The 25,929-nt window shown below is 35.1% G+C and overlaps 1 protein-coding gene across 1 annotated transcript in view; it reads right to left on the bottom strand.

Annotated features, from left to right (window-relative positions):
• LOC130453102 (probable nuclear hormone receptor HR3) overlaps window positions 1–19,274 on the bottom strand; it is a 135,564-nt gene extending 116,290 nt beyond the window's left edge. The window contains exon 1 of the mRNA XM_056792719.1: window positions 18,986–19,274. Within this exon, the coding sequence (XP_056648697.1) occupies window positions 18,986–18,992 (7 nt within the window). The 5' untranslated portion in view covers window positions 18,993–19,274. The remainder of the gene's footprint in view (window positions 1–18,985) is intronic.
• Window positions 19,275–25,929: the final 6,655 nt, after the last annotated feature.

A 25,929-nucleotide genomic window follows, 5' to 3' on the forward strand; every position in this document is an offset into this window, starting at 1 on the left:
CCCCATAATCTGACCTTGGTTACCATCTAGTAATAAATTGCTCGTCAAGACGAATCAAATGAGCCTAAACTGGATGGGGTTGCGTCGTTTATTTAATTACAGAGTTCCTATGACAAAATTCCCCATAATCAGATCCTGGTTACCATCTAGTAATAAATTGCTCGTCAAGACGTATCAAATGAGCTTAAACTCGATGGGGTTGCGTCGTTTATTTAATTACAGAATTTCTATGGCAAAATTCCCCACAATGAGACCCTCGTTACCATCTAGTAATAAATTGCTCGTCAGACGAATCAAATGAGCCTAAACTGGATGGAGTTGCATCGTTTATTTGATTACTATGGCAAAATTCCCCACAATGAGACCCTGGTTACCATCTAGTAACAAATTACTCATCAAGATGAATCAAATAAGCCTAAACTCGATGGGGTTGCGTCGTTTATTTAATTACAGAGTTCCTATGACAAAATTCCCCATAATCAGACCCTGGTTACCATCTAGTAACAAATCACTTGTCAAAACGTATCAAATGAGCCTAAACTCGATGGGGTTGCGTCATTTATTTAATTACAGAGTTCCTATGACAAAATTCCCCATAATCAGACCCTGGTTACCATCTAGTAATAAATTGCTCGTCAAGACGAATCAAATAAGCCTAAACTCGATGGGGTTGCGTCGTTTATTTAATTACAGAGTTCCTATGACAAAATTCCCCATAATCAGACCCTGGTTACCATCTAGTAACAAATCACTTGTCAAAACGTATCAAATGAGCCTAAACTCGATGGGGTTGCGTCATTTATTTAATTACAGAGTTCCTATGACAAAATTCCCCATAATCAGACCCTGGTTACCATCTAGTAATAAATTGCTCGTCAAGACGAATCAAATAAGCCTAAACTCGATGGGGTTGCGTCGTTTATTTAATTACAGAGTTCCTATGACAAAATTCCCCATAATCAGACCCTGGTTACCATCTAGTAACAAATCACTTGTCAAAACGTATCAAATGAGCCTAAACTCGATGGGGTTGCGTCATTTATTTAATTACAGAGTTCCTATGACAAAATTCCCCATAATCAGACCCTGGTTACCATCTAGTAATAAATTGCTCGTCAAGACGAATCAAATAAGCCTAAACTCGATGGGGTTGCGTCGTTTATTTAATTACAGAGTTCCTATGACAAAATTCCCCATAATCAGACCCTGGTTACCATCTAGTAACAAATCACTTGTCAAAACGTATCAAATGAGCCTAAACTCGATGGGGTTGCGTCATTTATTTAATTACAGAGTTCCTATGACAAAATTCCCCATAATCAGACCCTGGTTACCATCTAGTAACAAATCACTTGTCAAAACGTATCAAATGAGCCTAAACTCGATGGGGTTGCGTCATTTATTTAATTACAGAGTTCCTATGACAAAATTCCCCATAATCAGACCCTGGTTACCATCTAGTAATAAATTGCTCGTCAAGACGAATCAAATAAGCCTAAACTCGATGGGGTTGCGTCGTTTATTTAATTACAGAGTTCCTATGACAAAATTCCCCATAATCAGACCCTGGTTACCATCTAGTAACAAATCACTTGTCAAAACGTATCAAATGAGCCTAAACTCGATGGGGTTGCGTCATTTATTTAATTACAGAGTTCCTATGACAAAATTCCCCATAATCAGACCCTGGTTACCATCTAGTAATAAATTGCTCGTCAAGACGAATCAAATGAGCCTAAACTGGATGGAGTTGCATCGTTTATTTGATTACTATGGCAAAATTCCCCACAATGAGACCCTGGTTACCATCTAGTAACAAATTACTCATCAAGATGAATCAAATAAGCCTAAACTCGATGGGGTTGCGTCGTTTATTTAATTACAGAGTTCCTATGACAAAATTCCCCATAATCAGACCCTGGTTACCATCTAGTAACAAATCACTTGTCAAAACGTATCAAATGAGCCTAAACTCGATGGGGTTGCGTCATTTATTTAATTACAGAGTTCCTATGACAAAATTCCCCATAATCAGACCCTGGTTACCATCTAGTAATAAATTGCTCGTCAAGACGAATCAAATAAGCCTAAACTCGATGGGGTTGCGTCGTTTATTTAATTACAGAGTTCCTATGACAAAATTCCCCATAATCAGACCCTGGTTACCATCTAGTAACAAATCACTTGTCAAAACGTATCAAATGAGCCTAAACTCGATGGGGTTGCGTCATTTATTTAATTACAGAGTTCCTATGACAAAATTCCCCATAATCAGACCCTGGTTACCATCTAGTAATAAATTGCTCGTCAAGACGAATCAAATAAGCCTAAACTCGATGGGGTTGCGTCGTTTATTTAATTACAGAGTTCCTATGACAAAATTCCCCATAATCAGACCCTGGTTACCATCTAGTAACAAATCACTTGTCAAAACGTATCAAATGAGCCTAAACTCGATGGGGTTGCGTCATTTATTTAATTACAGAGTTCCTATGACAAAATTCCCCATAATCAGACCCTGGTTAACATATAGTAATAAATTACTCATCAAGATGAATCAAATGAGCCTAAACTCGATGGGGCTGCGTCGTTTATTTAATTACAGAGTTCCTATGACAAAATTCCCCATAATCAGACCATGGTTACCATCTAGTAACAAATCACTTGTCAAAACGTATCAAATGAGCCTAAACTCGATGGGGTTGCGTCATTTATTTAATTACAGAGTTCCTATGACAAAATTCCCCATAATCAGACCCTGGTTACCATCTAGTAATAAATTGCTCGTCAAGACGAATCAAATAAGCCTAAACTCGATGGGGTTGCGTCGTTTATTTAATTACAGAGTTCCTATGACAAAATTCCCCATAATCAGACCCTGGTTACCATCTAGTAACAAATCACTTGTCAAAACGTATCAAATGAGCCTAAACTCGAAGGGGTTGCGTCATTTATTTAATTACAGAGTTCCTATGACAAAATTCCCCATAATCAGACCCTGGTTACCATATAGTAATAAATTACTCATCAAGATGAATCAAATGAGCCTAAACTCGATGGGTCTGCGTCGTTTATTTAATTACAGAGTTCCTATGACGAAATTCCTCATAATCAGATCCTGGTTACCATCTAGTAATAAATTACTCATCAAGATGAATCAAATGAGCCTAAACTCGATGGGGCTGCGTCGTTTATTTAATTACAGAGTTCCTATGACAAAATTCCTCATAATCAGACCCTGGTTACCATCTAGTAATAAATTACTCATCAAGATGAATCAAATGAGCCTAAACTCGATAGGGCTGCGTCGTTTATTTAATTACAGAGTTCCTATGACAAAATTCCCCATAATCAGACCCTGGTTACCATCTAGTAACAAATCACTTGTCAAAACGTATCAAATGAGCCTAAACTCGATGGGGTTGCGTCATTTATTTAATTACAGAGTTCCTATGACAAAATTCCCCATAATCAGACCCTGGTTACCATATAGTAATAAATTACTCATCAAGATGAATCAAATGAGCCTAAACTCGATGGGTCTGCGTCGTTTATTTAATTACAGAGTTCCTATGACGAAATTCCTCATCATCAGACCCTGGTTACCATCTAGTAATAAATTACTCATCAAGATGAATCAAATGAGCCTAAACTCGATGGGGCTGCGTCGTTTATTTAATTACAGAGTTCCTATGACAAAATTCCCCATAATCAGACCCTGGTTACCATCTAGTAATAAATTACTCATCAAGATGAATCAAATGAGCCTAAACTCGATGGGGCTGCGTCGTTTATTTAATTACAGAGTTCCTATGACAAAATTCCCCATAATCAGACCCTGGTTACCATCTAGTAATAAATTACTCATCAAGATGAATCAAATGAGCCTAAACTCGATGGGGCTGCGTCGTTTATTTAATTACAGAGTTCCTATGACAAAATTCCTCATAATCAGACCCTGGTTACCATCTAGTAATAAATTACTCATCAAGATGAATCAAATGAGCCTAAACTCGATAGGGCTGCGTCGTTTATTTAATTACAGAGTTCCTATGACAAAATTCCCCATAATCAGACCCTGGTTACCATCTAGTAATAAATTACTCATCAAGATGAATCAAATGAGCCTAAACTCGATGGTGCTGCGTCGTTTATTTAATTACAGAGTTCCTATGACAAAATTCCCCATAATCAGACCCTGGTTACCATCTAGTAATAAATTACTCATCAAGATGAATCAAATGAGCCTAAACTCGATGGGGCTGCGTCGTTTATTTAATTATAGAGTTCCTATGACAAAATTCCCCATAATCAGACCCTGGTTACCATCTAGTAATAAATTACTCATCAAGATGAATCAAATGAGCCTAAACTCGATGGGGCTGCGTCGTTTATTTAATTACAGAGTTCCTATGACAAAATTCCCCATAATCAGACCCTGGTTACCATCTAGTAATAAATTACTCATCAAGATGAATCAAATGAGCCTAAACTCGATGGGGCTGCGTCGTTTATTTAATTACAGAGTTCCTATGACAAAATTCCCCATAATCAGACCCTGGTTACCATCTAGTAATAAATTACTCATCAAGATGAATCAAATGAGCCTAAACTCGATGGGGCTGCGTCGTTTATTTAATTACAGAGTTCCTATGACAAAATTCCCCATAATCAGACCCTGGTTACCATCTAGTAATAAATTTCTCATCAAGATGAATCAAATGAGCCTAAACTCGATGGGGCTGCGTCGTTTATTTAATTACAGAGTTCCTATGACAAAATTTCCCATAATCAGACCCTGGTTACCATCTAGTTACAAATCACTTGTCAAAACGTATCAAATGAGCCTAAACTCGATGGGGTTGCGTCATTTATTTAATTACAGAGTTCCTATGACAAAATTCCCCATAATCAGACCCTGGTTACCATCTAGTAACAAATCACTTGTCAAAACGTATCAAATGAGCCTAAACTCGATGGGGTTGCCTCATTTATTTAATTACAGAGTTCCTACGACAAAATTCCCCATAATCAGACCCTGGTTACCATATAGTAATAAATTACTCATCAAGATGAATGAAATGAGCCTAAACTCGATGGGGCTGCGTCGTTTATTTAATTACAGAGTTCCTATGACAAAATTTCTCATAATTTTGACCCTGGTTACCATCTAGTAATAAATTACTCATCAAGATGAATCAAATGAGCCTAACTCGATAGGGTTGCGTCGTTTATTTAATTACAGAGTTCCTATGACAAAATCCCCCATAATCTGACCTTGGTTACCATCTAGTAAGAAATTGCTCGTCAAGACGAATCAATAAGCCTAAACTCGATGGGGTTGCCTCGTTTATTTAATTACAGAGTTCCTATGACAAAATTCCCCATAATCAGACCCTGGTTAGCATATAGTAATAAATTACTCAATCAAGATGGATCAAATGAGCCTAAACTCGATGGGGCTGCGTCGTTTATTTAATTACAGAGTTCCTATGACAAAATTCCTCATAATCAGACCCTGGTTACCATCTAGTAATAAATTGCTCGTCAAGACGAATCAAATAAGCCTAAACTCGATGGGGTTGCGTCGTTTATTTAATTACAGAGTTCCTATGACGAAATTCCCCATAATCAGACCCTGGTTACCATCTAGTAACAAATCACTTGTCAAAACGTATCAAATGAGCCTAAACTCGATGGGGTTACGTCATTTATTTAATTACAGAGTTCCCATGACAAAATTTCCCATAATCTCACCCTGGTTACCATCTAGTAATAAATTACTCATCAAGACGAATCAAATAAGCCTAAACTCGATGGAGTTGCATCGTTTATTTAATTACAGAGTTCCTATGACAAAATTCCCCATAATCAGACCCTGGTTACCATATAGTAATAAATTACTCATCAAGATGAATGAAATGAGCCTAAACTCGATGGGGCTGCGTCGTTTATTTAATTACAGAGTTCCTATGACAAAATTCCTCATAATTAGACCCTGGTTACCATCTAGTAATAAATTACTCATCAAGATGAATCAAATGAGCCTAAACTCGATAGGGTTGCGTCGTTTATTTAATTACAGAGTTCCTATGACAAAATCCCCCATAATCTGACCTTGGTTACCATCTAGTAAGAAATTGCTCGTCAAGACGAATCAAATAAGCCTAAACTCGATGGGGTTGCGTCGTTTATTTAATTACAGAGTTCCTATGACAAAATTCCCCATAATCAGACCCTGGTTAGCATATAGTAATAAATTACTCATCAAGATGGATCAAATGAGCCTAAACTCGATGGGGCTGCGTCGTTTATTTAATTACAGAGTTCCTATGACGAAATTCCTCATCATCAGACCCTGGTTACCATCTAGTAATAAATTACTCATCAAGATGAATCAAATGAGCCTAAACTCGATAGGGTTGCGTCGTTTATTTAATTACAGAGTTCCTATGACAAAATCCCCCATAATCTGACCTTGGTTACCATCTAGTAAGAAATTGCTCGTCAAGACGAATCAAATAAGCCTAAACTCGATGGGGTTGCCTCGTTTATTTAATTACAGAGTTCCTATGACAAAATTCCCCATAATCAGACCCTGGTTAGCATATAGTAATAAATTACTCATCAAGATGGATCAAATGAGCCTAAACTCGATGGGGCTGCGTCGTTTATTTAATTATAGAGTTCCTATGACAAAATTCCCCATAATCAGACCCTGGTTACCATCTAGTAATAAATTACTCATCAAGATGAATCAAATGAGCCTAAACTCGATGGGGCTGCGTCGTTTATTTAATTACAGAGTTCCTATGACAAAATTCCCCATAATCAGACCCTGGTTACCATCTAGTAATAAATTACTCATCAAGATGAATCAAATGAGCCTAAACTCGATGGGGCTGCGTCGTTTATTTAATTACAGAGTTCCTATGACAAAATTCCCCATAATCAGACCCTGGTTACCATCTAGTAATAAATTACTCATCAAGATGAATCAAATGAGCCTAAACTCGATGGGGCTGCGTCGTTTATTTAATTACAGAGTTCCTATGACAAAATTCTCCATAATCAGACCCTGGTTACCATCTAGTAATAAATTTCTCATCAAGATGAATCAAATGAGCCTAAACTCGATGGGGCTGCGTCGTTTATTTAATTACAGAGTTCCTATGACAAAATTTCCCATAATCAGACCCTGGTTACCATCTAGTTACAAATCACTTGTCAAAACGTATCAAATGAGCCTAAACTCGATGGGGTTGCGTCATTTATTTAATTACAGAGTTCCTATGACAAAATTCCCCATAATCAGACCCTGGTTACCATCTAGTAACAAATCACTTGTCAAAACGTATCAAATGAGCCTAAACTCGATGGGGTTGCCTCATTTATTTAATTACAGAGTTCCTACGACAAAATTCCCCATAATCAGACCCTGGTTACCATATAGTAATAAATTACTCATCAAGATGAATGAAATGAGCCTAAACTCGATGGGGCTGCGTCGTTTATTTAATTACAGAGTTCCTATGACAAAATTTCTCATAATTAGACCCTGGTTACCATCTAGTAATAAATTACTCATCAAGATGAATCAAATGAGCCTAAACTCGATAGGGTTGCGTCGTTTATTTAATTACAGAGTTCCTATGACAAAATCCCCCATAATCTGACCTTGGTTACCATCTAGTAAGAAATTGCTCGTCAAGACGAATCAAATAAGCCTAAACTCGATGGGGTTGCCTCGTTTATTTAATTACAGAGTTCCTATGACAAAATTCCCCATAATCAGACCCTGGTTAGCATATAGTAATAAATTACTCATCAAGATGGATCAAATGAGCCTAAACTCGATGGGGCTGCGTCGTTTATTTAATTACAGAGTTCCTATGACAAAATTCCTCATAATCAGACCCTGGTTACCATCTAGTAATAAATTGCTCGTCAAGACGAATCAAATAAGCCTAAACTCGATGGGGTTGCGTCGTTTATTTAATTACAGAGTTCCTATGACGAAATTCCCCATAATCAGACCCTGGTTACCATCTAGTAACAAATCACTTGTCAAAACGTATCAAATGAGCCTAAACTCGATGGGGTTACGTCATTTATTTAATTACAGAGTTCCCATGACAAAATTTCCCATAATCTCACCCTGGTTACCATCTAGTAATAAATTACTCATCAAGACGAATCAAATAAGCCTAAACTCGATGGAGTTGCATCGTTTATTTAATTACAGAGTTCCTATGACAAAATTCCCCATAATCAGACCCTGGTTACCATATAGTAATAAATTACTCATCAAGATGAATGAAATGAGCCTAAACTCGATGGGGCTGCGTCGTTTATTTAATTACAGAGTTCCTATGACAAAATTCCTCATAATTAGACCCTGGTTACCATCTAGTAATAAATTACTCATCAAGATGAATCAAATGAGCCTAAACTCGATAGGGTTGCGTCGTTTATTTAATTACAGAGTTCCTATGACAAAATCCCCCATAATCTGACCTTGGTTACCATCTAGTAAGAAATTGCTCGTCAAGACGAATCAAATAAGCCTAAACTCGATGGGGTTGCGTCGTTTATTTAATTACAGAGTTCCTATGACAAAATTCCCCATAATCAGACCCTGGTTAGCATATAGTAATAAATTACTCATCAAGATGGATCAAATGAGCCTAAACTCGATGGGGCTGCGTCGTTTATTTAATTACAGAGTTCCTATGACGAAATTCCTCATCATCAGACCCTGGTTACCATCTAGTAATAAATTACTCATCAAGATGAATCAAATGAGCCTAAACTCGATAGGGTTGCGTCGTTTATTTAATTACAGAGTTCCTATGACAAAATCCCCCATAATCTGACCTTGGTTACCATCTAGTAAGAAATTGCTCGTCAAGACGAATCAAATAAGCCTAAACTCGATGGGGTTGCCTCGTTTATTTAATTACAGAGTTCCTATGACAAAATTCCCCATAATCAGACCCTGGTTAGCATATAGTAATAAATTACTCATCAAGATGGATCAAATGAGCCTAAACTCGATGGGGCTGCGTCGTTTATTTAATTACAGAGTTCCTATGACAAAATTCCTCATAATCAGACCCTGGTTACCATCTAGTAATAAATTGCTCGTCAAGACGAATCAAATAAGCCTAAACTCGATGGGGTTGCGTCGTTTATTTAATTACAGAGTTCCTATGACGAAATTCCCCATAATCAGACCCTGGTTACCATCTAGTAACAAATCACTTGTCAAAACGTATCAAATGAGCCTAAACTCGATGGGGTTACGTCATTTATTTAATTACAGAGTTCCCATGACAAAATTTCCCATAATCTCACCCTGGTTACCATCTAGTAATAAATTACTCATCAAGACGAATCAAATAAGCCTAAACTCGATGGAGTTGCATCGTTTATTTAATTACAGAGTTCCTATGACAAAATTCCTCATAATCAGATCCTGGTTACCATCTAGTAATAAATTACTCATCAAGATGAATCAAATGAGCCTAAACTCGATGGGGCTGCGTCGTTTATTTAATTACAGAGTTCCTATGACAAAATTCCTCATAATCAGACCCTGGTTACCATCTAGTAATAAATTACTCATCAAGATGAATCAAATGAGCCTAAACTCGATAGGGCTGCGTCGTTTATTTAATTACAGAGTTCCTATGACAAAATTCCCCATAATCAGACCCTGGTTACCATCTAGTAACAAATCACTTGTCAAAACGTATCAAATGAGCCTAAACTCGATGGGGTTGCGTCATTTATTTAATTACAGAGTTCCTATGACAAAATTCCCCATAATCAGACCCTGGTTACCATATAGTAATAAATTACTCATCAAGATGAATCAAATGAGCCTAAACTCGATGGGTCTGCGTCGTTTATTTAATTACAGAGTTCCTATGACGAAATTCCTCATCATCAGACCCTGGTTACCATCTAGTAATAAATTACTCATCAAGATGAATCAAATGAGCCTAAACTCGATGGGGCTGCGTCGTTTATTTAATTACAGAGTTCCTATGACAAAATTCCCCATAATCAGACCCTGGTTACCATCTAGTAATAAATTACTCATCAAGATGAATCAAATGAGCCTAAACTCGATGGGGCTGCGTCGTTTATTTAATTACAGAGTTCCTATGACAAAATTCCCCATAATCAGACCCTGGTTACCATCTAGTAATAAATTACTCATCAAGATGAATCAAATGAGCCTAAACTCGATGGGGCTGCGTCGTTTATTTAATTACAGAGTTCCTATGACAAAATTCCTCATAATCAGACCCTGGTTACCATCTAGTAATAAATTACTCATCAAGATGAATCAAATGAGCCTAAACTCGATAGGGCTGCGTCGTTTATTTAATTACAGAGTTCCTATGACAAAATTCCCCATAATCAGACCCTGGTTACCATCTAGTAATAAATTACTCATCAAGATGAATCAAATGAGCCTAAACTCGATGGTGCTGCGTCGTTTATTTAATTACAGAGTTCCTATGACAAAATTCCCCATAATCAGACCCTGGTTACCATCTAGTAATAAATTACTCATCAAGATGAATCAAATGAGCCTAAACTCGATGGGGCTGCGTCGTTTATTTAATTATAGAGTTCCTATGACAAAATTCCCCATAATCAGACCCTGGTTACCATCTAGTAATAAATTACTCATCAAGATGAATCAAATGAGCCTAAACTCGATGGGGCTGCGTCGTTTATTTAATTACAGAGTTCCTATGACAAAATTCCCCATAATCAGACCCTGGTTACCATCTAGTAATAAATTACTCATCAAGATGAATCAAATGAGCCTAAACTCGATGGGGCTGCGTCGTTTATTTAATTACAGAGTTCCTATGACAAAATTCCCCATAATCAGACCCTGGTTACCATCTAGTAATAAATTACTCATCAAGATGAATCAAATGAGCCTAAACTCGATGGGGCTGCGTCGTTTATTTAATTACAGAGTTCCTATGACAAAATTCCCCATAATCAGACCCTGGTTACCATCTAGTAATAAATTTCTCATCAAGATGAATCAAATGAGCCTAAACTCGATGGGGCTGCGTCGTTTATTTAATTACAGAGTTCCTATGACAAAATTTCCCATAATCAGACCCTGGTTACCATCTAGTTACAAATCACTTGTCAAAACGTATCAAATGAGCCTAAACTCGATGGGGCTGCGTCGTTTATTTAATTACAGAGTTCCTATGACAAAATTCCCCATAATCAGACCCTGGTTACCATCTAGTAATAAATTTCTCATCAAGATGAATCAAATGAGCCTAAACTCGATGGGGCTGCGTCGTTTATTTAATTACAGAGTTCCTATGACAAAATTTCCCATAATCAGACCCTGGTTACCATCTAGTAACAAATCACTTGTCAAAACGTATCAAATGAGCCTAAACTCGATGGGGTTGCCTCATTTATTTAATTACAGAGTTCCTACGACAAAATTCCCCATAATCAGACCCTGGTTACCATATAGTAATAAATTACTCATCAAGATGAATGAAATGAGCCTAAACTCGATGGGGCTGCGTCGTTTATTTAATTACAGAGTTCCTATGACAAAATTTCTCATAATTAGACCCTGGTTACCATCTAGTAATAAATTACTCATCAAGATGAATCAAATGAGCCTAAACTCGATAGGGTTGCGTCGTTTATTTAATTACAGAGTTCCTATGACAAAATCCCCCATAATCTGACCTTGGTTACCATCTAGTAAGAAATTGCTCGTCAAGACGAATCAAATAAGCCTAAACTCGATGGGGTTGCCTCGTTTATTTAATTACAGAGTTCCTATGACAAAATTCCCCATAATCAGACCCTGGTTAGCATATAGTAATAAATTACTCATCAAGATGGATCAAATGAGCCTAAACTCGATGGGGCTGCGTCGTTTATTTAATTACAGAGTTCCTATGACAAAATTCCTCATAATCAGACCCTGGTTACCATCTAGTAATAAATTGCTCGTCAAGACGAATCAAATAAGCCTAAACTCGATGGGGTTGCGTCGTTTATTTAATTACAGAGTTCCTATGACGAAATTCCCCATAATCAGACCCTGGTTACCATCTAGTAACAAATCACTTGTCAAAACGTATCAAATGAGCCTAAACTCGATGGGGTTACGTCATTTATTTAATTACAGAGTTCCCATGACAAAATTTCCCATAATCTCACCCTGGTTACCATCTAGTAATAAATTACTCATCAAGACGAATCAAATAAGCCTAAACTCGATGGAGTTGCATCGTTTATTTAATTACAGAGTTCCTATGACAAAATTCCCCATAATCAGACCCTGGTTACCATATAGTAATAAATTACTCATCAAGATGAATGAAATGAGCCTAAACTCGATGGGGCTGCGTCGTTTATTTAATTACAGAGTTCCTATGACAAAATTCCTCATAATTAGACCCTGGTTACCATCTAGTAATAAATTACTCATCAAGATGAATCAAATGAGCCTAAACTCGATAGGGTTGCGTCGTTTATTTAATTACAGAGTTCCTATGACAAAATCCCCCATAATCTGACCTTGGTTACCATCTAGTAAGAAATTGCTCGTCAAGACGAATCAAATAAGCCTAAACTCGATGGGGTTGCGTCGTTTATTTAATTACAGAGTTCCTATGACAAAATTCCCCATAATCAGACCCTGGTTAGCATATAGTAATAAATTACTCATCAAGATGGATCAAATGAGCCTAAACTCGATGGGGCTGCGTCGTTTATTTAATTACAGAGTTCCTATGACAAAATTCCTCATAATCAGACCCTGGTTACCATCTAGTAATAAATTGCTCGTCAAGACGAATCAAATAAGCCTAAACTCGATGGGGTTGCGTCGTTTATTTAATTACAGAGTTCCTATGACGAAATTCCCCATAATCAGACCCTGGTTACCATCTAGTAACAAATCACTTGTCAAAACGTATCAAATGAGCCTAAACTCGATGGGGTTACGTCATTTATTTAATTACAGAGTTCCCATGACAAAATTTCCCATAATCTCACCCTGGTTACCATCTAGTAATAAATTACTCATCAAGACGAATCAAATAAGCCTAAACTCGATGGAGTTGCATCGTTTATTTAATTACAGAGTTCCTATGGCAAAATCTCCCATAATCTGACCTTGGTTACCATCTAGTAAGAAATTGCTCGTCAAGACGAATCAAATGAGCCTAAACTGGATGGGGTTGCGTCGTTTATTTAATTACAGAGTTCCTATGGCAAAATTCCCCATAATGAGACCCTGGTTACCATCTAGTAGAAAGTACTCGTCAAGACGAATCGAATGAGTTTAAATTCGATGGGGTTGCGTCGTGTATTTAATTACAGAGTTCCTATAGCAAATTCAAAGTTACTTGCTTGATTTGATTAAACAAAGCAAGACAGTTGAAACTAAATGAAAGTTTGTAAAAACAGTAGTATTTATCAGAATGAAATAAACATGTAGCAAAAGTGATAATCTTAATAGAACAATTAAATATCCGCGCGATGCGCCAGCGCCTTATAGCGTCGGGTAGCAGAAGCTTGAATACGTCCTCACGACCTTTCAAGGCAGTTTATTGACCTGAATGACGTATACGGAAATAGTGACGTCACGGGCGCAACGACTGCTAGATGCGGACGTTGCTAACGCGAATACCACGTTTGACTCACTTTATTTAAGGCCACGTTGCCAGATCCTTTTATATTTGGTAGAATTAGAACACAAACACATCCGTTAAGTTTATAAAATTAGTAATAGAAAAGGATGTAAGATATGAAATTATACATCTACTTATGTGTATATTTTTGTTGTTAATGGTATAAGGTAAAAATAATTTATACACATATTGTATTCAATAAAATAGGCAACAATGTACATTCAGCAATAAGATCACTCTTACGTAATCACGACTGGATCTGTATGAACATTCATAATAATATATATTATAGGGTGTGTTCGAAAAATAATGTTTTTACTTACAAAATTACTGCCATCTCGTAGTGAATAGAAGTAAGTACTTCCTTCTATTTTGAATATTTTTTTTGCTTTAAAGAGATTTTTGGTGACGTAGTTTTTACTATTTTGAATCAATAAATATGTTAATGATTCAATGTGAAACAAAAGGGCTGAAAGGAAATGTATCACCCACAAAATTGAAACTAAAAGGATTTTTGGCATCTTACTAGGGAAGGGGGTAGTTTTGAAACCACGAAAAATGGATTGTGGACTAAAAAATTAGTGATTAGTAATAGCTACAATTGAATCATAATAAAAAAATCATTGATTTTTGACATAAAGGTAGCAAAAAAAAATAAACGCCACTCATTTCTTATTTCAGCTATCTAAAATTATTTTAGTGAATATTGGAGTTGGGGCTGGTGTTATAACTTCTCATAAACCTCCCTTAAAATATAAATTCCCCACTTAAGCTCTGTATATCGAGCTATCCTACAAGCTTTGGTCGAAATTCAATCATGAAACCTACAAAAAACTGTAATTATAACAGATGCTTTAAATACCTTGAGTTCCTCAAAAAATATCTCCACCAACAACTGGCTTGAAGTATTTCATCTAATACGAAACATCAAGTCAGATATCAGATTTTTGTGGGTGTCCCTCATCAAAGAATACAAGGACACGAAAATTCTGACAAATATCTAAAAGACGCTAGGCAGTGGTGTACATATATCAAAATAAAAATTAATCTAATCTAATCGAATGCTAAATAAACATTCACCACGTAAAAATATAATCGAGAAACCGATCAAAATATGTTATTCTGAAAATACTTCGTCTTATAGAAAGATTTAAATGGTGATGTGTTTAAAATGGATATACGATTATGAATGTTGCTAAACTGAATGAAAATGGTATCTGCAAGGTGCGGCTATTGCTTAACGCTGATTAAAAGCTCGACCTCGTTGAACAACGAAATCCCAGAAATCCTTCTGGGATTCTGAAAATTTGTTGGAGTTAACGAAATCGATAATTAGAACTTCCGTAATCGTGAATCAGATTCAGAATTATTCTGAGATAGTTCAGATTCATTAGCGTGTTCTCGAAATATGGAAATAAAAATTTTTAATCGTCATCATTTCTATTAAATGAAATTTCTCTGTGTAGTCTTACCATCTAGTAACAAATTACTCGTCAAGACGAATCAAATGAGCCTAAACTCGATGGGGTTGCTTCGTTTATTTAATTACAGAGTTCCTATGACAAAATTCCTCATAATTAGACCCTGGTTACCATCTAGTAACAAATTACTTGTCAAGACGAATCAAATGAGCCTAAACTGGATGGGGCTGCGTCGTTTATTTAATTACAGAGTTCCTATGACAAAATTCCCCATAATCTGACCTTGGTTACCATCTAGTAACAAATTACTCATCAAAACGAATCAAATGAGCCTAAACTGGATGGGGTTGCGTCGTTTATTTAATTACAGAGTTCCTATGAAAAAATTCCCCATAATCTGACCTTGGTTACCATCTAGTAACAAATTAATCGTCAAGACGAATCAAATGAGCCTAAACTCGATGGGGTTGCTTCGTTTATTTAATTACAGAGTTCCTATGACAAAATTCCTCATAATTAGACCCTGGTTACCATCTACTAACAAATTACTCGTCAAGACGAATCAAATGAGCCTAAACTGGATGGGGCTGCGTCGTTTATTTAATTACAGAGTTTCTATGACAAAATTCCCCATAATCTGACCTTGGTTACCATCTAGTAACAAATTACTCGTCAAGACGAATCAAATGAGCCTAAACTGGATGGGGCTGCGTCGTTTATTTAATTACAGAGTTCCTATGAAAAAAGTCCCCATAATCAGACCCTGGTTACCATCTAGTAACAAATTGCTCGTTACTACGAATCAAATGAATGAAATGAAAATGGTTTCAGCAAGGTGCGGCTATTGCTTAACGCTGATTAAAAGCTCGATCTCGTTGAACAACGAAATCCCAGAAATCCTTTGAAAAGTCAAGAAATGAAAATCTGATTCTGAAAATTTGTTGGAGTCAACGAAATCGATAATTAGAACTTCCGTAATCGTGAATCAGATTCAGAATCATTCTGAGATAGTTCAGATTCATTAGCGTGTTCTCGAAATATGGAAATAAAAATTTTTAATCGTCATCATTTCTATTAAATGAAATTTCTCGGTGTAGTCTTCAGTCTCCAATCCCTTAAAATGTTCTGTATATGAAAACAGAGCTACGCGTTTTAAGGAACGGTAGATAAGCAGCTTTTTTCGTCTTTAAATCAATAGCTATCTTGGTCTTTTTATTCTGATAGCTAACTACCAGTGCGATGTTGCCTATAACAAGTTTATCTTACTAAATGATAAGCGAATGGAAAAACAGTTTCTAATAATTTTGATCTAATCATCGACAGTAGTATTGATCATTTATTTACTTATTTATACTGTAATTAACTTAAAAGTCAGAAATTAATGTATCAATCGTTATTGTGAACATATGAAAAATTATTGAAGTACAAATTGTTCATATAGGGTGAGACATCTGTATTTGTTTGGCTACAGTGGACAAACGGTGATATTTTTAAAAATTTTTTTTTAATAGTCGTAAAATGAGATAGAAAAAGTGAAGATTTTGGGACGGCCGAAATATGTGATAACTAAATAGTGATAACATCGAAAAAAACTCATTCATTCATATCAAAAGAACACTGGATCCATCACTGTACTCCATAGTCATGGCATTGTATCTACTTTTATTTTAAAAAAAGTAAATTGCAAAAAATCGACTGTATTTGAGAAAAATGAAAATACTTAGGAGATCGGCATGGAAATAATTCATGAATTGATTAACCACCTACTTTATTCACCAGATTTGACACATAGCGACTTTTTCTGTTTTCTGATCTTTAATTTTCTCTGTTTCTGTGTTTTCAGTATATTCAGAAGCGTCAAAAGATACAATTACTTCACTTATTTCCAAACTTGAGGCTATAGGAAAGCGGTTTTGAAAAATTTTCTGACTCTGTAAGAAATTTCAAAAGGTTACTATCCAGTCATTTCTACTCAATTTATATAAAGTAATAAAACAAGTAGATACAAGTTTACAATATTAAGAAATTCTGTTTAAACCTGCCTTTATATTGTGTATAAAACAAGTAATTCTCAAAAAACTTGAGCCGGATCTGAAAGAAAAAAGATGTGTTGGTACGCGGGCCGTAATCCAGGCGCGCCTCTATGTAATGTTATAACGGTAATTCTGAGATCATAACTGTAATTGACAAGGCGCTGGTAACCTAGTGGACGAGGCTGCTGCTAGTTAAGAGTGAGTCGAACCGCTATTCGTTTCACACACACACATACACACACACACACAACACACACACATACATATATATATATATATATACAAAACATTGTATTCAGTACGGTTGTAATGGGAAAATAAAGATTATTCATTATTTTTTTTTTTAATTTGAGAAATATACAGTTTATATTATGAAAAGATTCCGAAAAGGTGAAAAAAGGTTTTTTTTTTAATGATAAAAGACACTACCAATTTTTTTTGATGATGCTACTTAAGTTTTGAAATATGTCAATACTGATTTGAATATGTCAAATCTGACATTGACATAATGAAGTTTGACATTTTTAATGATGAACCTACTCACAACGTGTTGTCATACGAGTGTTATTTGAGTTGTTTACATATACTTGAAACATTAATCATCACTCGAGTGGACACCAAAAAACGATGAACATGAAAAACGAAGCTATAAGAGAAAATTTAAAACGAGATCGAGACCACTGTCACCACTGTCGAGGAGAGACCATATTGACAGAATGATGGAAGATCGATGGGCTAAATGGGTTCAAATAATATGTTTGAGAGGTACCTCAATTGACATTTGGATAATATTTTGAAAAGTAATAAAACATATCCGATTATAAATATTTATTTTTATTTTTCTATCTCAAAAATTCAGTAGAGACCTTCGTATATTCGGGTTCTCACAAAAATGATTCAAATGAGAAGCAAAGCAAAAAACGAATGAGGTTAATGAAAATTATTCAAAAACAATTGAGTTTGTTATCGAATAAAGCAATTTTTGAAAACAAATTTCTCTTCTTTTTTTCAAAAATACAATTTTCTAAATTTGATGATAGCTTGCTTTTGATGACAAATGATAGTTATCTACTTCATAGATAGTTTCTACATTGAATAACATTTTGTCATCCAAAAAATGAATGAGGTTAATGAAAATTATTCAAAAACAAATGAGTTTGTTATTGAATAACACAATTTTTGAAAACAAATTTCCCTTCTTTTTCAGAAATGCAATTTTCTAAATTGGATGATAGTTTGCTTTGGAAGAAGTCGGTTTTTGATGACAAATGATAGTCATTTACGAGTACTTCTTTGATAGTTCTTACATTGAATTACATTTTATCCTTGAACATTGAATGACATTTTCTCATTGAAAAGGAGTTTCAAACTCAATTGATTATGATATTAATAATTGACTTTAAAGAAATCTATTGAACTAGTATGTCCAATAAAACAGCATTTTTAAGAAATAAAAAGTTAAATTCAAATTATGAAAAAACAATTTTTTTGAAACCCAAAGCAAGAGTAGAATCCGGAGATCAGAACAAGTGAAAATGACACACTAAATTTGGAGAGTTTAGTGGTAGTTCTAACCAATTTCATATAGAAAAATGGTTTTCAAAAAGGTTGTTCGTATTCTAATTGTAGATTGTATTGACACCATTCAAAACCTTATAGAAACACCCATATGTAATCTTTCTCATCTTATAGAACTAGCTTTTGTATACTAATATTAAATAGTTGTAAAACTTGATTTCCATGATTTAAATTTTGTTCTTTCATCTGCGAATGGATTCAGTAACATTTTCCACGTTTAACAAGTTATATAACTTACCTGTCATAGTATTTGGTGGTGAAGCTGAAGGTGTAGGTCTTTGCGAAGTTGCTGTTGAAGTCGGTACGACTTCTGTTCTCGTTTCACTGGGTGTTGCTGGTACTGTAGTGGCTGCGGGAGGCGGAGGCGATGATTCAGAAACGACAGCCGCCGCGACGGATGCATTCTCCACCTCCTGCAGCTCAATAGTGATGACCTCTTGACCGGCCAGTTTCACTTTTTTTATTATTAACCCCGTCGAGGAAATTTTGTAGCCGTATTTCAAACAGTTTTAGTGGAATTATTTGGATTTGGTTAATTTAATACCTGCACCTAATCGATTGTGAGAAAAAATATTTAAACTAACTCAAGACTTTCAATAATGGTAAATATCAACATTTTTTGTGTTTTTCCAATATTCCTTTTGAGACCATGAACAATGTGTCTACGTTTGTACAGGATTGCATTTTAGAAGACTTTTCGTTAATACTCATTAAATGTTTCTCTACTTTTCTCACCGATCTTGGAATGAAAAAATTGATAAATAATAGAAGAAGACTCCAGCGACTCAATCTTGAATCGCATAATGTTCTGCATTGAAGTTGAGGTTCAACAAAGACAAAAAAAACTGGACTATTCCTTTGCAAGAACTTAATACATTTTTAGACGTTTGCAGATCATCTAAATAGAAAAAAGAGACTATGGGGGTGGTTACTTAAGTTTTGAGATATGGCAATATTCATGATAAATGGTTACCATATTTAAGAAGAAATTGACAGGGAATTTCGTTTGGCGTCTTTCCCAATAATGGTAGAAATATCACTACTGTAATTTTTTTATTTCACTGGATTTTCCAAGGCATTCAATTCAACCAAAATTATGGGAGTAATAGATCAAAACATTGACATATACCACCATTTTATGTACTCTTTAGAATAGAGTTGCCACAAGGAGTTGCTCTAGTTGGCTTTGCAGACGATGTCGCCTTAGAGGTAATAGTTCTAACAGAGCAACTCCTGATGTACTTGATTAACACCGTATTGCAGCTCGTAGGCTTGAAAGAAAACGTCTAGAGTTAGCGCCAAGAAAAACGAAAACTGTGCCGTCGACACATTATAGGAAAATTAGGCAAACTTGGTTCAAGTTAGGCGTTTGGCCATACACGAAACTCAGCTTTAAAAAAACACGTAGAGAAGTCAATAGAAAAAGCAGAGGAAGCTCTTTCAACTCTGTTTCCAAGAGGAGAATCCTTTGGAACGTGATCCAGTGCCAGATTTTGTATGACCTACCAGTATAAGATACTGTCTAAAAAAACTTCTATTAAATCGCTGACACGACTACAGAGGTAGATGGCTGTACGAAAATGCATTGCCTATCGGAATGTATCTGCCGAAGGAATAAGGATAATCGGGTACGACGAAGAGTCGAAAGCTAACGCAAAAACGTCCAAAGGTGGCACCGACTCATGCCTAAGACCTAAGTCTGGGTGAACAGGAAGCATGGGAAAACTAATTACTTCTTAACACAAGCACTCCCCGGTCATGGATGCTTTCGCAGGTACTATATACCAGACAGGGAAGTAAGAAACGTGGAAGAAATTTCAATAGAAACCAAAGAGAAATAGAGTAGGAACTAGACATAACAAAAGACAGCAATTGGAACTAAGCAATATGAGGGCGGATACCATTGCAAAGTGCAAGAGTCCAGGGAGGTTTTATTCAGTAAGAGTCCGTCACAAAACGACAATGACACCGGGTAGACACCCGGATTTCTTTTTCTACAGAAAAAAAGCCTGCATTTTATACAAGGAAACTGCGGATTTAAAACCGCCGAATGTTTTTGTAGAAAAATCTTTGGGGAGGCTAATTAACTTGAAGAAGTATTAAATTTGTGACCATGATTCTGAGGCTGTTTACTTAAGACAAACATCTCAGTATTTATAAATTAGATTGAAAGGTCATCGATACGATAAAAAGTAAAACATGGGAAAGCTATCAATAGAAGGTCTTAACAATTTGAGTAAAATTTGCATTATTTTATGAATTCTAATGGAACTACGAATCATCTGATTGCTGCTACAAACTTTTGAAATATGTCAACTAAGGAATAATTATTTTTTGTGGTTGAGACAGAACTTTATTTTCATATTTAAAATCGTACATTTCAGCCTGTTTTGTGAAACTAATTTTCTATAAAGAGATTTAAAATCAAGACGATTTAATTCAATTATTAATAATAATGAATGTACTTCGTAATTGTTTATTTTGTCAAAATTCGTTTGAAAATTTTTAAAACGTACCTTTGAATGAATAAGTCGCCGTTTTATTAAAAAATGTCGAGTAGAAATTTAAAAAAAATCCGATGTATAAAACACCAAACACGAAAAAAAATTACGAGACTCCATTGAACACCAAAAACGTGTGAAAATCTGGTGTAAATTTCAGTCAAGCCGATTTTTTTCAGTCGATATCAGATCAGTCGAATTTAGAAAACAGTCTTTTTATTATTATTATTATTATTATTATTATTATTTATATTGCTATGAATTCAAGAAAATATCGAGAATTTTACTAAAGGCCTCTCTATTAATTAAAAATTCGAAATTTTCATATGATTAATACCGAAATACACTAAACACTACAAGAACACATTTGGGTTTAATGGGTTTAAGTAAACACTACGCTCGAAATCAATATTTTTCCAATCGATTTAAATGCAGGTTAGAAGAACAAGAAACTAGGTCTTCGATATATGTCGGATTTTCCGTGATTTTAATAACACTAATTATAAAAACGGTCATTTGCACTTGATTTTTATAAAACGATGGGTTTTTTACGCGATATTTTCAACCCTGTTAGCTTTTTAATTCGGTTTCTCTTCTTGAAACGATGCAATCTAGTTTCGAAATGTACCACTAGAGTATCACGATCGAAGGTAGGTTCACAAAGGGACATTATGTTGCGACGAGGGTTGAATTCTTACAAAACAAGACAACAATATAAAAAAATGTATTGTTTAAGGTTTTTTTAATCGCTTTAAACGTTTTGAAATGTTCTAAAATAGAGTTTTTTTCCATAACTTTTTTTTAAGACTATTAACTTGATCATGCGATGCTCTGATCTTAACCCTACTAGAAATACGTCTCTTGTAAGTGAAACTTTGAGATCAGCAAACAGAAAAAAGTTTATGGGGATTGGATCTAGTACATTCGGTGGGTGGTCAACCAATTCGAAGTGCAATTTTTGATTAATTATTGATACATTTTGACTTTACGTTTATTTAGGATCTTTGACAGTATCTAAATGATTTTTCTTGTCTTTACAAGTCACAATCAATCCAAACGAAACCAGATCCATGTCTTTATGACACTAAAGTGAGGTGACTACTCAGAGGGTTTGTTCGAGAGTAGTTTCGATATCTAATTTTTGTCTAATGTCCACTTGTTAATTCAGATTTATCAAAATGTTTCTTCCTCAATTGCTGAAAACTTGATCATCTTAAGTAACCTCCAAGTGAGATATCTAAGGAGTTAAGATCTGGATAACGAGCAGGTCGTTGTATACATCCTTTACGTATAAGGGAAGACGCCCCATCATGTTAAAACTGATATACACATCAACAATCAAGATTTCCTTCCATAAAAACTTTCGATTTTTGAGGATGAGTATGAGAAAGATAAATGAGATTCTCGTTTGACCAATATTTGCACTTAAAATCAAGTTTGATGTAGCGATTCTTCTAAATAAGTGAATCTCAAATATACCTGAGAAATATGTTGATATCGTTAGATTTTAAGTAGTTGTAAGGGATCCCCCGAAGTTGGTGAAATTATTAAATTGAATTAAGAGGAAAAAAAGTTTTGGAAACTTCTATCCGAAATCGATTGCAATGTTTTAGATCCAGATTTTTATAATGCCAGTTACATTTAGCAATCATTGAAAATGTAAAATGGGATTTCATTAAACTCAACCATGATAAAATGAGGTTTAGGAATATACCTCAAATTGGAAAATCTTTATAGTTCAAAATATCTTATAATAATATCTTTTATGTCCAATTTTATTGTTGTGTACTAATCTATTAATGAAATTCGTTCCCAAAAGATCAAGAATGTCTCTAGCTGCCAAATATCTTCATTTTCTATTCCATTTGCCCCCAGGTGTAGTGCTCTAGAGCTTCAAAGTCATTCACACTTCAAGTCAAGCTTTAGTCTCGTACGAATTTACGTGCTGCATGTTCGTTGTTTATCAAAGCATTTTGAATGAATTAATTGAAAAAGTGAACGCCCAAGAGGTGGATCTCCAGCTAAATGGGTAGACCAAGCAAAACCCTTAATAAATATGAGGCTGCATCATGAAGAAAAGATTGTAGAAGATAGGCAAGCATAGAAACAACTGCTGAATCAAATATAAATGGTGTCACTTCATCATTTGGAGGATAATGGAAAGAGGAGGAAGAATCTTAATAGATTTACTTTGTTATTCATATTAACAATGATTAAGTGGTCTTGTTTTCATGGTCTTTGTTCCAACATCGTTATCAATAACTTTTTCCATCGTCTTCAATAAAAATAATATGAGGCTGTTCAGTCCAAAGTATTTGGGATCAGTAGTTCCTATTTTGGATGAGGTTATTTTGACCTTTCTACAGTCCTTTGGAATAATTCTAGCTCTAAGCTACCCCGATTTATATGGGTCAAAAGCGACAGGATTTAGGAGAAGTTGGGAAGAATTCATTTACTTCTAACAACCTTGAAAGATTCTAAAATCTAATTTCACTGCTGCGTACGTGTTAGCCTTGTTTTTCTCGTTGCTGTACTTTACTCTTCATTAAGTTTTCTTAAGTCAGTTTTTAACAGCTTTCGCTTCCAGCTTCTAGTAAATCTGCTAATGGTTATAAAATAGGTAGATTCGGATGGCCTAAGATGGGAAAATGTTTTTCTGAATCAATTTTTAAGTTGAAAAATCCGCTACATTCGGGTATGCTTGTGGACTATGCATTCAATAGATCTGGTTCATTCAATATAGATCAAATAAATCTAAATATGTAAAAAAAAAATAGCCAAAGGTGATGGTGAAGCAACTTTAGGGGATGGATTACCAATTAGATTCGCTAATTAGATACTAACAACTGCTTTTGTTAAGTATGTTCTTGTACAATTTCGAACTTTATTAAACCAAAAAATACCTGTAACATTTAGAGGAAAAAAAATGGTACAAAAAACGAATAAACTATTTATTTGGAGATTTTTGTCAGTTTTGTAAGTTTTTTTTATAAAATTTCAACCTGTTCAATTACGTACTTGACTATTTTAACAATATCGAATATATTATGAATCAAAACCTTCATACTTTGCATAGAAAGAAAAATCAAATCTAAAATTTATTCATTGTGAAGCTGCCTTTCCAAGGACGCTTGCGTCGAAAGGATGCGAGACTTTATTTCGATCGCGGAATTGTAGAAGTGGAATTTATTCTTCTTGTTTACGCCTAAAGCGTAACTGATAAATCATGCATATTTGAAAAGGGATAAACAGCCCCGATGAGGAATTTGAAAATGATAACCACAAATAAATATTTTAGTACCAGAATTCTACATCATTGGATCGTAAGAAATTGATAGAAATCAACGTATTTTCAATTCAAATCAATATACACATACAATATACAAATATAGAGTGGGAAAAATTCGGAAAAGTTTCATCTTCTGAAAAAAGAGGTTATTTAACATCGACTTCTTTTCACTTTGTGGTAACTGAAAATTCTAGTTCCTCATTCTTATATTTCATAAAAAAATCGACAAATAAAAAGCGCAGCTGTGAAAGGTTGAAATTTGAATGTTTATTTCCTATGAAAGTTAAAAGCTGAAGCTGAGAAATAAAGTAAACGTTTATAGGATAAAGTTATTAGAATAGGGTTTGAATATATTCTGCCCATTTTAATAGATTTCCAAAATGACACTCGAACCCACAAAAACGAAGATAAAGGTAAACCAAAGAATATCAAAATGTTTTCAAACAAACACATGATTGGAACAGGGAGATCCGCTATCCACTAAGCTGGTTTGAACAGAACAGGGACACTAAAAGACAAGGACAACGCAATTACTGCTATATGCAGATGATGCAGTAATTCTTTTCACATAGGAAATTTGCAGAGCCTTCATAGACACCGCGGAGACAGTGAATTCTACGAGTAGATAAATCGAAGTTCAAGATACACTCAAAGGAAATAAGGAACAATAAGTTTTTCATTACAGCTAAATGAAGAAACAGTGACGATTTTACAACAAGTTCAAAGTTGTATCTTGTAGTGGTGAGGGAGAAAATCTAGAAGCCAGTATGATGAAGGGAAGTTAACAATTAGGAGCACTAAATGCGATAATAAGATCCAAAAAATCTCCAATAAGACCAACAGTGAGCTATGGAAGCGAAATGTCGATTCTTAACAAACCAGAGAAACAGAAGTTGGATATCTAGGGAAGGAAAATACTCAAGAGGATAGTAGGGGATAGAAAGGAGGGAGAAAAACAAATTTTGACATACGGAAATTATTTGGAGAAGCAGAACTAAGCAAAATAATAAAATTCAAAAGAATAGAGTGGCTGGGTCACTTACAGAGAATGCCAGATTTTAGACCAACAAAAAAACGATCATCCGTGGTTAGATCGTAGCGAGTGCAAGAAAATTATAGAATTTAGAAATTTAGAAACAACCTGTGTACATTAATGTCCTCAAGTAAAGGGAAAGTGTCGATGGTTATCAAAATTAACTGGACTTCGACTTTTCCAACAAAAATTGCAATCTCGAAACCAACCACTCAAGTAAATAGGTCACCAATGTTGGTGATGCTCATTTTACTTCATGCAATTTCCGTATCCATTTACTAAGCAGATTTAGCAACATTCGACTTCTGGATCTTCTTTTAAATCAAAAACTGTTGAAAGGAAAACATAGGAGGGATAAA

This window comes from Diorhabda sublineata, chromosome 1 (genome assembly GCF_026230105.1).
Source record: "Diorhabda sublineata isolate icDioSubl1.1 chromosome 1, icDioSubl1.1, whole genome shotgun sequence".
NCBI lineage: Eukaryota > Metazoa > Arthropoda > Insecta > Coleoptera > Chrysomelidae > Diorhabda > Diorhabda sublineata.